The following is a 15,982-nucleotide window of genomic DNA, read 5'->3' as shown; positions in this document are numbered from 1 at the left end:
TGCCATTGAGAGCACTGTCATCATGCTGACCGGGGCTGTTTATTTATTTATAACTTACTCTGAACAGTAGATATATTTATATGGTTCAAACCCGAAGCGATATAAAGATAGCTATGGTGGGAAGATTCACTTTTATTCTAGTCAACCCCGTCCTCTTAAGCTGATGTATGAGGCTGTTCCCAGCACATATTGATATAAGATATAAATATGTAAGTCCACATAGCACAGTTTTACATCTTGAGCAGAAGTGCAGCTCGAGGATCCTCTCACACAGTTGGGATCCCCCTCCCCCAACCCAGCACCACTTGCTTTTAGTATTCTCCACTGTGTGAATTCACGTGTAGATCCTGATTATTTCTTGCAGTGCTGGGCACTGAACCCAGGGTCTCATGCTAAGTGAGTGCTTTACCACAGAGCCACACCCCCTTCCCCCGAGACCTGAGAATGCTTTAAAAAATTTAACTTGATACTATGGAAATTGTAAAAAAAAAAAAAATCAAAAAGTATCCTTCTAGCCAGTCATGCAAGATTGAAATGGTACTACGAAGTCTATTACCTCTCACGTAGGAGAAGGGAGATAAAAAGTGGTCCTGCTTCTTTGGAAGGCTGGTGATGGCTTGAAGCCAGGAGTTCAGACAAGAACGTGCAGCATAACAGGATCCCCACCCCCCAGGGGAAAAGAGCAGAAAACATTTTCTTCTAAAAGAATCGAGACATACAAAGTAAGGTGTCCTATGGCCTTCAGTATCAGAGGTATTCTGTTCCCTCAGGGGACCCACTGTTCAGAGTTTGGTCTGCATTTCTCTGGCTGACTGTGAGCCCTCTGAGGTCCTCCTGCTTGTGGCTGTCCAGATGTCTATAGTGGACTCTGACTTCTGAAGTCCTCACATCTCTTTGGGGGTCTTTGCAGCAGTCTCGGGAGAGCTCTGTGGACCAGAGTTAGTTGGAGAGCATGCTATGGAGACATTGTATAGATTCTCTGGCCAAGTTCAGAGAGACTAGCCCTGGCTTTGCATCCTGTCATGGCCCTGAATACCCATGTTCTGTCCCAAGTGCCCTCTTGGAAGCCACAGTTTGAAGTCTAAGTATATTCCCTTTGTAGTCTGAAGCCCGTTGACCAGTTCTCACGAGGCTGGCCCAGTGTGATGTCTGTCTATCTCAGGATCCAGGGGCAGGTTCTAATAACTGGATCTATGGCAGGCCTAAATGAATGGGGTTGGTTTTGGGGACAGCTTTTGCCACTCACATCTTCCTGCTGAGAAAGGACCTTAAGACAGGAAAGACCATCCTGGGTAGGGTTTTACCTTCAGTTCTGCATCCTCCGTCCTCCACACATCTCTCTCTCTCTCTCTCTCTCTCTCTCTCTCTCTCTCTCTCTCTCTCTCTCTCTCTGTGTGTGTGTACGGAGGCTACAGGAACCAGGAGTGTCTTTCTCGAGCACTGTCCATCTGTTGTTTTTTATTTTAGATAGGTTTTCGCTTTATAGCTCTGGAGACCAGAGCTGACTTTGAAATCACAGGGACCAACTTGCTTCTGCACCACCCTGCCCTGCAGTGTTTTCCTGTTTTCTTTTTGAGATGAGGTCTCTCACTGGGATCTAGAGGTTGTTGACTGGACTGAGCTCTCTGGCTACTAAGTGTGAGGGATCTTGTTTCCGCCTCCCCAGCATTGGAATTACATGTGCTTGCCACTCAGTAGGTCCTGGGGATCGAACTCAGGTCCTCATGCTTGTGTGATGTACAGCTGAGCCATCTCTCTGGTCCCTTTGTTTCCCCTTGCAATAGAGAGCAGTCTGAGACTCAGGCAGACCTTGGTCAGAAAATGTTGTTTAGTTTATAATAACATGGTTTAATTTTTATTATATTTACTATTTTAGTGGACCTAATTATTTAGAACAGTTTAAGATTTAGTGAAAAATTAAATGCATACTGGTATTCTCTGCTCCCTGCAACCCAGCTTACCCTTGGTCTTAGCTTATTATAGTGTGTTTGCTACAATTACTGAACTGGTATTGTTGTATTATTATTTGTTGATGTTGTTATTATTATTATTATTATTATTATTATTATTATTATTATGTAAGATCTGCTGTTTATTCTGGCTCTGGTTTTTCTGTCCCAGGATCCCACTTGGACCTTATGTTATATTCTATCATCTTGCATTTTTAGGCACACATGCACACACACACATGAACACACACACACACACACACACACACACACACACACACACACCCCATAGCATGCAATGTAGTGGTGAGAGAATAACTTGCAAGACTTGTTCTCTCTTCCCATTCTGTCGGTCCTGGGGCTTGAACTCAGATGGACAGGCTTGGTGGCAAGCTCTTGTATTCACTAAGCCATGTCACCTGCCCCAAGCTGCAAGGTTAATATGAAATCTAAAATTTAGGTCCCTGTAGGAAAAAGTCAGTGAAATTCACAGGAGACCTGTAGACATTTTTTGTATTGGGTATTTTTCTCATCATTGTAACAAAATACCTGATAGAAGCCACTTAGGGGAGGAAGAACTTTTCTGAGGGCACAGTGGGGGTCATGGTGTCAGGGGCAGCTCAGTCTCTGTCAGCTGGAGCTTGTAGTGGTGGCTGCTCACACGAGAGACTAAGCTAGGAAATAGCTCAGAACCACAATTGGTGTCATCTCCAGGGGCCGCTCTAGCGGCTTCCTTTTTTAAAATTTATTTATTTTATGTACATGAGTACACTGTAGCTGTCTCCAGACACACCAGAAGAGGGCATCAGATCTCATTACAGATGGTTGTGAGCCACCATATGGTTGGTGGGAATTGAACTCAGGACCTCTGAAAGAGCAGTCAGTGCTCTTAACCACTGAACCATCTCCCCAGCAACCCCCCTCCCCAAAATCTTAAAAACAAAACAAAACAAAAACCTGGGGAGGAATGTGTTTATTACCCCTCACAGGTTCAGGTCTATCCTGTCTGGAAATCAGAACAGGAGCTCAGGGCAGGAACGGAAGCAGAACCCTGGAGTGCTGCTCACTGCGCCTCAGGGCTTGCGCCTCACGGCTTGCGCCTCACGGCTTGCGCCTCACGGCTTGCGCCTCACGGCTTGCGCCTCACGGCTTGCGCCTCACGGCCTGCTCAGCCTGCTGTCTTCTACCACCCAGGACCACCTGTCCTGGGTGACACCAACCACCGTGGACTGGGCCCTCCCATAGCAACCGAGACTCAAGGAAATGCCCTGCAGATTGGCCCACAGGCTGACAGATAGAGGCAGGCTACCGTTTTCTCCGTTGAGGTTCTGTCTTCCCAGGTGACTAGAGTTGGTTTCAAATAGACAAAGAAACCTCGCCAGCGAAGGTCTAACCTCTCACTTCCTGTCCTTGAAGGTCAGGAGGTCAGGGACTGTTCTCTGCAGGGCTGTCCCGTATGTGTTGTCTGGTTTACCCCACAGCCCTGGGTTGGATCGGTGTCTTCTCATTTCCTCCAATTAGGGGAAGAGACTGGATGAGAAGCAGATTTGGCCTGCTACTTGTGACTGAGAAACTAATTTGTTTCCCCCATTCCCTTCCTTCCCCTGTGCTGGGGATAGAACCCAGGGCCTCCAGCATGCTAGGCAGGCACTCTTAACAACGCTGAGATAGACCGTTAGTGTTCTATTTTGCCAAAAAAAAAAAAAAATATTTTAGTACATTCCTACTTTCTGGAATCCAGAAGAAACATGCTATTTCTGAGCTAGCTTCATAGCTTGCACCTGAAATATCAACACGTGGGAAATAGGGGCAGGAAGAGTGTATGCGCCAAGCCGGTCAGGGCTGCATAGCGAGAAACCCAGTCTCAAAGACACAAAACGCAGAAGGGAGTGACGGCAGCTGCCTGTGATCCCAGCCTTCTGGGAGTGGAGGTCGCAGGATCAGGAGTTCACGGAGAGCCTCAGCCATGTGGGCTGTGCGAGACCCTCTCGCAAGAGATGAGACAGGAAGCGAGAAAGCCCCAGCCCCCCAGCTCGTTCTCAGGATGTGTCTTTTTGTTCTGATTTGTTGAACAGCTGCTTGGCTGTACCCCTCACTCTACCTCCTGCCACAGGGGTTCGGCGTGAGGCGCAGGCCACCTCCTGTCCTGATTCTTTATGAAAAGCAGAGGGTCTGCTTCCTCAGCATTGAGGAACTGCGCTCTCCTAATGGATTCGAGGTCACAGGAAGGTCACTGCTGGCCTTGCCTGGGCACCATCTTTAGAATACTCTACTGACAAAATGTTGGACGGAGAGTGTGCATAGAATATCATCACCAGCCCAGCCTCCCCTCAACCTTGGCACGGATTTCACGTGTTCAAAGGGAGAGTTTCAGGAAACGTTAGGCCTTTCGTTTATTCCTGTGTCTGGGACCATCCTTTGTGATGCGTGTGCCTGAAAGATTGTGTTTGTTGTTTGTTTATTTTTGAGACAAGGCCTCACTGTGTAGACCAGGGTGGCCTTGAACTCACAAAGATCAGTCTGCTTCAGTTTCCTAAGCACTAGTGAGTGGCACTATACAGAGCTCTGGAGGGACGGTTTAAATGTCTCTCCTTCCTTCCTTTCTCTGTCTCTGCGTGTCTGTCTTTGTCTCTGTCTCTGTAGGACTTCGACCAAACAAATGGACAACAGACAATAGGAAGCCAAGCTTACAAGTCTTACTGGCACCTGGGCACTGTGGTCACAGATGCAGAAAGAGATACAAAGGACAAGATGGCTGGGCTGGGCCTTGTGCAGAGCTCAGCAGAGTGAAGAGGGGCGGCAGCTGGTGTCTTGTGTGTGTGCACAGCAGACACGGTGATCTTTCTGGGTAGATAAGGTGACAGACACCTGGGGCCTAGGCCAGGTGTCAGGAACATTCCCCTCCCCTACATCTCTTTTCTTTTTTGCTTGTAAGGACCTTCCCTAAGCAGAAAGGAGTATCAAAGAGAAGCCTCTGCCTGTATTTGCCAATTACCAATGTAGGCGACTGCAAATTGATGAATGGATTCCCCCTCCCCCCAACTCCTTTCCTCAAAGGGAAACCTCAGAGCCCCTTTTCTATCAGCAGTGGCCTGTTGTTTCCCTGAAGATACTCTTGAACTAGTCCCCCACCCCAGATCTATTTAGGGGGTAATTTAAATTTTTTTTGTATAGTCCTTGAACCTGCCTGGCGACAGTGTGAAGTGGGCTGACAGAGAATGGACAGGAGCTAAGAGTGTGGGGTTTCCTTCCAAGTCAAAGGAAAGCAGCCAGCACTCACGGATTCTGAGGGCTCCTTCTGTCCTGGGGAGGGTCAGGGAGGAAACAACTAGAAGCAGTTAACCCCCAAGGAGAGAGAGAAAAGTGTTGCTAACAAAGAGAGAGCGTTGTTTACAGCAGGGGTGAGGCAGGTTAGACAGCTGGAGGAACCTGAAGAGCCTGGGAAAACAAGCTTGGGAGAAACTTAGTGCAAGGCGCAGCTGCTCAGAGGGTCTCCATCCAGCCTGCGCTGGCAAAGCACCAAAGATGGGCTTTGTGTTGGTCTTTTGGGCTAAAAGGACTTAATGTCAGGGTGTGAAGGATCTATCGACACATCAGTGAGTTAGAGTCCAGAGTCCGTGGGGGAGGAAGCTTGTGCTTTAGCCAAAGGGCTTTGATTCTATCCACCAAGGGACGATTTCTTCCAGGAATGGCATACCCAGCCCCAACCTTCTTAGGGACCAGTTGGAGAAAGAGAGTAGCTCAGACCACTGGGGAATAAACTAGAATCCATCAGGGACTGGGTGGACGTGGTACTAGCCTGTATGTAGATTTGCTGGTGGAACCCGTGTCTGGCTGTAAGGTTTAATCAAAGGTGGCCAGTGGTCCCACTGTGAGTGAGCCTAGCTTGTACCATCCGCCCTGCACCCCATTTCTGTGTGCACTCTGTGTGCTCCGACTTAGGAGACATGGACCTCCACAGCCAGCCTTCCCTAAAGTTCTTGAATGCTGCAAAGTTGTTCCAGTCAGGAGGACAGATGGGAGGCAGAGAGGTATTATGGGTCGGGGATGTCATCAGAAGACAGGGTGCCTGCCTTTGGTTGCCCATGAGCAGTAAAGTACGCAGCTCATCTGATGCAGCCGAACACAGGAATTACAGTTCCCGGCAAGATGCCTTCATGTGCATTCTCAGCTAACTATAGCATTTTTTTTTTTTTTTTTTAACCCTGGCTGTCCTGGAGCTCACTCTGTAGACCAGGTTGGCCTTGAATTCACAGAGGTCCACCTTCTGCCTCTCTAGTGCTGGGATTAAAGGTGGGTGTCACTATGCCCAGCTCTTATTTTTTTTTTTTTAATTGTGAAATTGCCCAGCGACACAAAGCAAATAGAATCATGTCATCCACTCCTGGACCCTCTCCTCGCTTCCGTAATTACCGGTTCTTATTCCGTCTTCCTTCCCTTCTCTTCCCTCCTCCCACCATCTCTCCTTCCTCCTCCCTCATTTTTTTTAAGGTTCATTTATTTTTCTTTAATGTGAATGTCTTGTCTGCCTGTGTGTCTGCACCATGTATATGCACTACCCTCAGACGCCAGAAGAGGGCATCAGATTCCCTCAACTGGATAGCTGTGTTGCCATCTGTGACTGCTAGGAACTGAACCCAGACCTCCTGGAGGAGAAGCCAGTGCTCTTCTGCATCCTCTGTCTTCTGTCTTCAGTTCTCCTTTCCTTTCCTTTCCTTTCCTTTCCTTTCCTTTCCTTTCCTTTCCTTTCCTTTCCTTTCCTTTCCTTTCCTTTCCTCCCCCCTCCCCCTTTTTAAGATAGGGTCTTACTAAGTAGCCTGGTCTGGTGTCAATTCACAGTTCTTCTACCTCAGCTTTCTGGGTGAGCTCAAATTCAGCTATACTGCTATTTAATTTTTAAAAATTATGTGTATGTCTCTCTCTCTCTCTCTCTCTCTCTCTCTCTCTCTCTCTCTCTCTCTCTCTCTGATGTAAATCAGGTAGAGGCCAGAGGTCAATGTCTGCTGTCTTCTTCAATTACTTTCTCTGGTTGACTGAGCTAGGCTTCTGCCAGTGAGCTTCCGGGGATCTTGCCTCTATTCTCTGTTCTGTGGGCTCGTCCTGCTGTGCCCTGCTTTTTACATGGTTGCTGGGGATCTGAACTCAGGTCCTCGTGCTTGTGTGCAAGCACTTTACTCCTTGGTCCATCTCCCCAGAATCATCCTAGCCTTTATAATTTGTTTATCCCTGGACCCATTCTGCACTTCTATGCTTATTGTTATTCTACTCTCTCCCAAGCAGCAAGAACAAATTTAACGTAATTCTGTGTTTTGGCCCAACTGACACTTTGCCCTTTCCTGATGCAGAATAGTTTGATCCGAAACTACAATCCATCGAAGTGTGGCGTTGTGGAGTCCACTCCCAACTGCTGCATCTAAGGCTCAGCAGGCAGGGCTTGGTTCAAACGTAAGAGTCAGAGGAACAAGGAGTGTTGCTGTTAGGAGATGCTCCTAGAAAACTCAGACGTTACATCTATATAGTTACACCGATGTGGCTGTCTAAGCGTGCCTGGGACAAAGATGATGCCAGCAGACATGCTGACACAGAGGGGGAAGCTCACAAAGCCTCAGTCCTACACAAAGACCTTCAGGCAAGCAAGGGATTCAAGAGTCGGTGTCTTCCCCAGGGAAGAGAACACTAGTTGTTTGTCTAATACCAAATGGTCAGTCCTGCAAACAGACACATACACAAGTAACATTATACGAACTGAGCGGATTGTATTCATATGTTTAAGGACACACACACACGCACACACACACACACACACACACACACACACGTGCGCACAACAGTAACAATAATTAAGAAGCCATGGATCTGAAATAGAGTGGTCCTTGGGAGGATTTGAAGAGAGGAAAGGGAAGGGAGGAATGATGTAATTGTATCATCATCATCATCATTGGTTTTTCAAGACAACGTTTCTCTGAAGCCCTAGCTGTCCTGGAACTCACTCTGTAGACCAGGCTGGCCTCAAACTCACAGAGATCCATTTGCTTCTGCCTCCAGAGTGCTGGATTAAAGGTGTGCACCACCATTGCCCAGTTCTAATTATATTATAATATAAAAAAAAGTTATTAAAGACTCACAGCAATCCCAAACCATAAAAACCTAACAGCAGTGACCAACCAACACCCACAAACACCTTCCCCAGTCGGACACCTCTGTCCAACCACAAACGCCTTCCACAGTCAGACGCAGTGACCAACCAATAACCACAAATGCCTTCCCCAGTCAGACACCTCTGTCCTAATATGAATTTGCACCTTGGATTGTTTTAAAAATTTTTATGAATGGAACCATGAAGGGTGTGTATCTTTTTGTATCTGGCCTGATGGTTTTGAACCCATGCAGTCACACCTATTGGGCTTTTGTTCCTTTGTGTTACTGAGTGACATTTCACTGGGTAGATGTATCAGTTTATTGATTGATACATTTGCCATTTTCAGAATTGATTATTTGGAATAAAGTTTGCTTTTATATTTATGAGACTCCTACTGTGATCACTGAATCCTTGCAGTAGACTTAGGATGGCATTGTGGCAATCTTCGTTCATGGGGATGAAGAGATAGAGTTGAAGAATTAGTTCTTAGCCTAAGATGTGCAGCTAGCAAAAACTGGAGGTGGGATTCTAATTCCAAATCAGATCTCTCTCTCTCTCTCTCTCTCTCTCTCTCTCTCTCTCTCTCTCCCTGTGGTCTGTTGATTCTCAGACATTGTAGTATCTTAAAAGTTATTTGGGGGCCACTTTGTGAAGACCCAAATGGCTGCCCACCTCAATGGCTGTCAGTCCATAACTGTACTTAGTTATATCACTGTAGGAGCTCATATCGATAAGAATCGTTTTGAATCGCCATGAAAAGGTCACATGAGATTGCCTTTGAAAAGGACAACACCGTAAGACATTTAAAAGAAATGTGTAGCCAAGGTCGTTACAGTAACAGCAAGCAAACAAACACAAAGTCACATCGGTATAATTCCTCATCTCCCAGACAGTCAAGCCCAGACTGTGACTGGGCATGTGAGACAGTATATAAATAATGCATGGCTTAGGATCCACTCTGTTCTTTGTGGAGCCAGGCAGAGAAGGTTTTTTGGAGAGTCTGCCGGTTCTTGCTTCGAAGGGTGTTGTTGCTAAGCACTGTTACTAATATTATGGAGAGACAGCCTCCTCGAGACTTGCCTCAGCCCTGGGGACGCTATGGTTTGCAAGTGGCTTAACAGAGAGCAGCCACTGAGAGTTTTGTGACTAGTAAGATGGGGGCCAAGGGACCGTGGGAGGAAAAGTAGCACCGTAGGCCACTTGGCCAAGCAAGGTCTTTGTTTTCTGGAATGATCCCTGGGAAACCTCCATGCAAAAAAAAAAAAAAAAAAAAAAAGAAAAAAAAAAGAGTACAAAAGCACTGTCTAATGTTCACCAGAAACTGGGTACTCCAAAGAATTTCATTCAAATGTTCCCAGTGTGGGGAAAAATCAGTCACGCAGCTTAGCAAAAATCAAAAAATCTGCAAGGGGGGGAGGGAGGGAAGGAGAGAGGAGAGAATATGAATTTTAAGTATCTTGAGAAACTCAAGTAGTATTTTAAGCATCTCTCTCTTCCTTCTAAACACTCTTTTGATCCCCTGAATAGATATCTGGAAAGTTCTGATTGAAGTCACACCTTGAATGCTTTCCCTAGACTTTGGGCACCCAAGGGATGTGAAGGGCTGGATGCCCAGCTGGAGCAGGCTCTGTGGGTTTCCCCCTCGTGGTTTCCTTCCCTGGGAGTTCGGAAATGCCACACGTTTTCCAAGACCTGTTTCCAAAAATCTGAGCTGGCTTGGGGCGGGGCCTCTGCTTGGTTGGATGGTTTGCCTGCAGGACGGCTGCTTCAAGGGTGTGTTTCTGGGAGCACGAGGTTGGGCAGCTGTTCCTAAGGCTCGTTTAGAGTCTTGCCTGTGGATGGCTTCCTGTAGCTGTCACTGTGGGTATGGGCCCTTTTAGGGGCTGCTTGCCAGCCCTGGGAGGAGCTGTTAGCTGTTGAGAGGAGAGTTGGTGTGTTGGCAAAGACTCTTCCTCTCTCTCTCATTTCAAAATGGAAACTGCTCTCCCACCTCGAATGACCTTCTCAGTCTTTCCCTCTTCCCACCCTCCGTCTGCTTTCCTGTCTCCTTCTCGCGCTTTCTTTTTTTCATCCGATAGTGTAACTGTGTTACTGCCCAGGAGGGGGCGCTGGTGTACCTGCCAAGAAGGATGGCTTCATAGGGCACAGGTGTGAGGTCCCTGACAAAGTGTGAGGTGCTAGAGGGAGGCTGAAGAGTGAGTTCTCCAGGAATGTGTGTACATAGATGTCCCTCAAAGTAGAAGAGTGTGGTGTTGCTGTACTACGGCTGTCTGAGGTTTTTTTTAAAGCTAGAATCTTTTTCCTATCTATCTATCTATCTATCTATCTATCTATCTATCTATCTATCTATCTATCTATAGTACATGAGAGCTCTCCCTGCATATACACCTGCATGCCAGAAGGGGGCATCAGATCCTAGTATAGATGGTTGTGAGCCACGGACATGGTTGCTGGAAATTGAACTCAGTACCTCTGAAAAGGCAGCAGCCAGGGTTCTTAAATGCTGAACTATTTCTCCGGTCCCTGAGGTATTTTTTTAAACTGTTGTTTTTCCTTAAAGGTTTGGTGATGCAGAGGTTAGATGGAGACCCTATTCCTGCAGAAAGGGAGGGCACTGTATCTGGAGACATCTGGCCCTACCCTGGCTTCAAAAGCTCCGGGTGCCGGAATCTTTCTTTCTTATTTGCTTTGCTTCAGAGCAGTCCCAGCCTAAGGATAGGAGGGAGTTGTCAGCTGGGGACTCTCTCTGAGACCAGGGGTGCTGATGGCATTCTGGCTTTCACATGGATACGTTTCTGCAGCCAGTTTCTAGCACAGAAAGCCCCTTTCTTCAGGAGTAGGCATGCATGTCTGTGTGTCAGAATTCACGGCCCTCAGAGTGGTGGCATAGCTGTCTGTCCTCTGTTTATGATTAACTTGCTTGCATGCCTTCTCCTAGGCCCCACAAGCCTTTGGGTTTGCCCTGCACTGGGGCTGCCTGGCATTTGTTTTCAAGGACTGTGGGCTTTAAGGATGGTGAGTGAGGATACTGCTGGGGGGTAAGGTACGGGACCCCGAAAGAGATCCCCCGGTGACCACTTCTGTCTTCGGTATCTTTGTTCCCTGTGGCCTGACCGTGTCTTGGTCACCTCAAACGTGAACCGAGAATACCTTCCAGTTGCTTATGTGAAAAATGTCCCTTTTCCACTTCTTCAAACTTCGATTTCTTCAAAGACCACACCTTGATTTGGTGCAAATGTCTGGCTGAAACTTCAAACTCACCTGTTCTTCTGAATGAGCGAGATCAGTATGGAGGTCGATTTAATATGTCTGCCTGTTTTCACCACACCGATGCCAATGTTTGATGTTTCAACGGTGGTAAAAGAGCAAGTCGATGCAATGGCAACAAACGTGGACGTAAATAATTGACGGTTCGACGGTTGAGAAGGTGGCATGGAATGGCCACTGCCCGGGCCACCTTGTTGGACATAGGCTTCGTTGCAGTGAGGTGTGTGTTAGCTCTTTGCAGTGAGCAATGACCTGGTTGGATAACAAAAGCGGGAGGGTAGCCTTCCATTTCTGTCTCTCACCTGTCTCTTGCACGAGACCGGACTCATCTGGTTTAATGAGTGTTGGTAGTGCAGCAAGCCTAGAGGAGATGGATATGAGGGCCTTTGGCATTGGTTTCCTTGCCCATTGTATTTCCTGGGTCGGGTACATGGTTGTGGTGGGTTGTGGGTGACGGAGGAGTCATGTTGGTGCCAGGCTTCGCAGCGGGTGGAAGGAAACAAAGGAACCAGGGTTGGAAGTTGCTGGTGTTCTGGAGATACTCGTGTTTTAGTCACATTAGGACTTTGGGGGCAGCTGAGAGAGCCCAGAATCCCAAAACAAGAATGCATAATGGAACCCACTTGATGGAGAGATGTTGCACCTTCTTCTAATGCCTTTGTACCTGCTGTGCACTTGACCTGAACTAACTCCCAGGCGGTGGGGGATGGGTGGGAGCTGTTGACCCTGCTCACCAGCTGCGGGCTGACTTTCCATTCAGATTTTACCTTTCTCTGTGCGTGAATAAAATATACCCCATGCTGGGCGACCCTCCCTGCCACGTAGCTGAAACTGTCCATCAATTATCCTGGAGGTGCTAAGTGCTCCCACAGCCTCCAGAGGCCCTGCACCCTGTGCCAAGGCTATTTTTGTTTCCCCAGTTGAGAACACTCACTTCTCATTCTTTCCCCCAGGCAGATTCTGAAGTCACCCCTGGTGAAATCCTCGCAGCTGCCTAACTGCCTAACCCATGGGTGGGACCTGGGGGTGGGGGGTCACTCCAGTCCAGTTATAAATAGACGTCCACGGCTGTATCTGTGATCCCCCACCACTCAGGAGGCTCACGAGGGCCCAAGGCCATTGCTAATGGATGCTTCATAAATAGACCAGGTGCATTTTGGAATCACCTTGGGGCTGCTTCTCTCTGCCCCAGCTCCAGTGGTAGCTAGGAGCTGAGCACATTGGAGAGTCCTTACTGAAGCCCGGGGTCCTGGAGTTCATTAACAGCCCCCTCTGCTCTTTGATACAGTCCTCTCCCCCCACCCCTGTATTTTCTGTTTGCTTGAACACCAGACTGTGTAAAAAACAAGGCAAATTGCTAAGGGACATCTTGGCCCCAACAGGGCTGTTTCCAGAGATGGGCTAATTGGTTTGTTTTAATTCCTTTCACCCCCACCCCTTCCATGCCTGATTCCATTCCCCCAGGAGGCAAGGTAGTTAGTTACGCTTCAAGGGCTAAGGGGGCTGGGAAGCCCCCGTGGCAAATGGAAGTGATGAAGGAGGGGACTCCAGAGTGAGGCCGGGTGCTGGTTCTGTTATGGCTCAGGCCACCGCCTCTTCCTTAGCTAAGAGCGTTCTGTGTTCAAATCTGGATGGAGCTCGCATATGCTGTGCTGGGGACCTTGAGGGTATGAGGGGGTCGGTGCGGGCTCAGGACCCGAGGCTTGCTGGCTAACTTGGTTTCTTAAGAAGAGGCAAGCCCGGGTGAAGTTGATTACCAACCCTGTGTGGTAAAACTCCGAGGCCGGCAAAAGAAATATTAATGGAAGCTGACCGCGGCTGATCCTTCTTCCAGCATCGCTTACCACAATCCTTTCGCGGACTCCAGGTGGTGGAAGGGGAGGTAGCATCTTTCCTGTTCACCCTCCTCAAGTACCCCTTGCCCCATTCTTGACTGGTCTCGGGACCGCCTAAAGTGGGACCCCGGGGTTGGAGGTTCTGGCGGTGGCCACTCTGGGATAGAGGGAAGGTGGTGGTGGACACGCGTTTCTTCTCCGAGTGTGTTTTTCTCTTCTGCTATAAAGCCAGTGACAGCATCGGAGAAGTATCCCGGTGGACTGGCATGAGAGCTTGTCAGCTTGGGTGGGAGCCTGAGACAGCTAGCGGGGTCCGGAGCCCCGGCGCGGGAGACAGGGATCCAGACATCCGGCATAGGGGAGAAAAGGCCGGGGCCAGTGCGCTCAGGGCAGATTGCGAATCTGTCCGGGCGTCGAGCCCCGCAGCGCCCGGCGCGATCCAGCCGCTTTCTTTAGTTCGCTATCCGATATCTTCCTCTCCCCTGGTTTAGACGCCTGGGCTCACTAAGGTCGAGCTGCCTGAGCTGCCCCGGGTCAGATCTCCTGCTCACGGGAGTTCTATCTCCGAGTTCCCTAAGGTTGTTTCGCGGGTCGGGTCGCCTGCACTCCCTAGGGTCTCGGCTTGCTGGGGGGGAGTCAGAAGCCCAATCGCGGGAGGCGGGGCCGGGGCGGGGCCGGGGTGGGCGGTGCGTCGGAGCGGGAGGCCGGGAGCCGCTGGCCCGCCGCGCCCGGAGCGAGCCTCGGAAATGCCCGCGCTGGGGGAGCGGACACCGGCCGCCCCGCGGGCCCCAGGGAGAAGCTGAAGGTCGTTGGGAAGTGAGCGCCCAGTCACCTGACCCTCGGGCGCACCTAGGTGGGGCGGGGCCCATGCGAGGCGGGCAGCAGGGGCCGGGGCGCGGGCAGCGCGGAGCGCGCGGAGCTGGGGCGGCGGGACGCGCGGCGGGCGAGGGCGCGGCTGGACACCGCCGGCGGCCTCGCCATGTCCCAGCCGGCCGGGAGGATGCATTGCCGAAAGGCGGGGATCCGAGCCGCCGTGGTGCTCATCGGACTCCTGCACAAATCTCGAAAACAGAATAAAGAGAAAAGGTAAAGCTGTCCCCTGTCCTCGATCGCGGTGAATTCCAGTTGTCTTTTGGGTGGACTTTTTCCTTTTGGATCCTTGTTGGACAGGAAAAAAAGCCTAGCTGGCTTTGACAGGACACTGGGGGAATCGGAGGGCCCCCAGACCTGACCTTTGCGGATCCCCGTACCCATCCCAGAACCTGCAGAGCGGAGAGACTTGAGCTACTGTCCCTGGCTCAGTCCAAGCTTTTCTGTAACTTGGTTGAGCCCGCGAGCTGCCTTTCTGGCTCCGCGTGCTCTGTGCCTCGGTGCCGACAGGCAAGGACCAAGTTTGGAGGTGGCTCAGCCCCCGCCTCCCCACCGTGTCTGTTTTTGGGTATTCCCCTCTTTGACTCTTTTCTTGAGATTGCTCGCTCTTCAGTTTGCTACTGGGCGTTGAAGATTGTTTTCTAGGCTATTTCAGGGACACGCTGGACATCTGCGTCGGGGGGTGGGGGGTGGTGGTGGTGGTGGTGGTGGTGGTAGGGGTGGTGGCTTGTGGAGTTGATGGTGGTGGAGGGGATGCAGGGAGTAGAGTCTGAGGCAGCTGCCCTAGCTCGAGCCCCCAGATGCAGACTTGATAACCATTAGACCCCAGGGAGCTGGTCTTTCAGGTTATGGCCATAACTTGCAATTTCTGCTAGGGTCCTAGCGACTGATGATATTGAAACCCACTGCCTGACCTATAAGGGTCTTGCCTGAGGAGTTTTGGGGTGGGTATTGCTGCACCACCTCATAACCCTCCCCCTCCCCCAGGACATCACAGTCACAGCTGCCTTGGTGGTGACTGTGTCTGAGGGTGCTGAGCAGCAAAGAAGAGGGCTTTGAGAATATGGTCTAGGTCATGTCTGGTCCTTCTTGTTCCCATTTCCCCAAACTGTGGATTAATGAGATGTTTCCCACAGCATAGGATGAGACGCCAGGGAAATGATTAAGATGGTTGAGTATGAAATAACATTGAGTCACTTACTTGGTAAGAAAGTTCTTTCCAGTTCTCTACCCATCCTCATGATTCCTTCAAAGGAAAAGCTTCTGCAGGGTGGCAGTCTGGCCTCGACACCTTTAAAACTCTTGCTTATGCTCCTTTTGTAACCCAGGGCTGGCTGGGTTGGCTCAGGCTCTTTAAGTGGGAGAGAGGCTCTGTCCAGAGAGGAGATCATTTTGTTTGGAGGACTCCTTCCTAGTTACCATTAGCGGAGCTCATTTTTCCCTTTGTGGCAGTAATGCAAGGCATTACTTAACGGTAGGCAGTCCCCAGAATGCATCTGCTCAATTGAAATAGTTGTAATAAAAATCTGTGTTGAGGCTGGAGAGATGGCTCAGTGGTTAAAAGCGCTTCCTGTTCTTCCTGAGAACCCTAGTTCAGTTCCCAGCACCCACGAGTGGGGAGGGTGAGGAGTGGAGGCTGTCTCACAGGTGCCTGTAAGTCCAGGCCCAGGAGATCTGAAACCGTCTGACCTCTCAGGGCACCTTCAGTCACATGTGTAAAAATAAAATAGAATCTTAGAAAACACAAGTAAGTGGCACTGAGTGTGGCAGAGAGCTTTCGGGTGGACGGAGGGTGTCTGATGTTGAGAACACGGGTGTCCAGTAGAAAGGCTGCCAGGAGAGCCAGGAGAGCCAGGAGAGCCAGGAGAGCCAGGAGAGCCAGGGTCCGGTGCTCTTGGTTTGAGACCCTTTTGCCCGTGCTC

The 15,982-nt window shown here is 49.7% G+C and overlaps 1 protein-coding gene across 5 annotated transcripts in view; it reads left to right on the top strand.

Annotated features, from left to right (window-relative positions):
• Nucleotides 1-15,982, top strand: part of Rap1gap2 (RAP1 GTPase activating protein 2) — a 220,105-nt gene that overhangs the window by 67,249 nt on the left and 136,874 nt on the right. For 2 of the 5 annotated variants that reach the window (XM_032913631.1, XM_032913630.1), the window contains exon 1: nt 13,905-14,276. The exons of the other annotated variants lie outside the window; for them this stretch is intronic. In XM_032913631.1, coding sequence (XP_032769522.1) covers nt 14,170-14,276 — 107 coding nt within the window. In that variant the 5' untranslated portion in view covers nt 13,905-14,169. Of the gene's footprint in view, nt 1-13,904; nt 14,277-15,982 lie in introns of those variants that run through there. 5 annotated transcript variants of the gene reach the window in all.

The sequence above is a fragment of the Rattus rattus genome, chromosome 9, assembly GCF_011064425.1.
Source record: "Rattus rattus isolate New Zealand chromosome 9, Rrattus_CSIRO_v1, whole genome shotgun sequence".
NCBI classification, from domain to species: domain Eukaryota; kingdom Metazoa; phylum Chordata; class Mammalia; order Rodentia; family Muridae; genus Rattus; species Rattus rattus.
The sequence above is the reverse complement of the archived record's forward strand: the minus strand, read 5'-3'. Positions and strand labels throughout refer to the sequence as shown.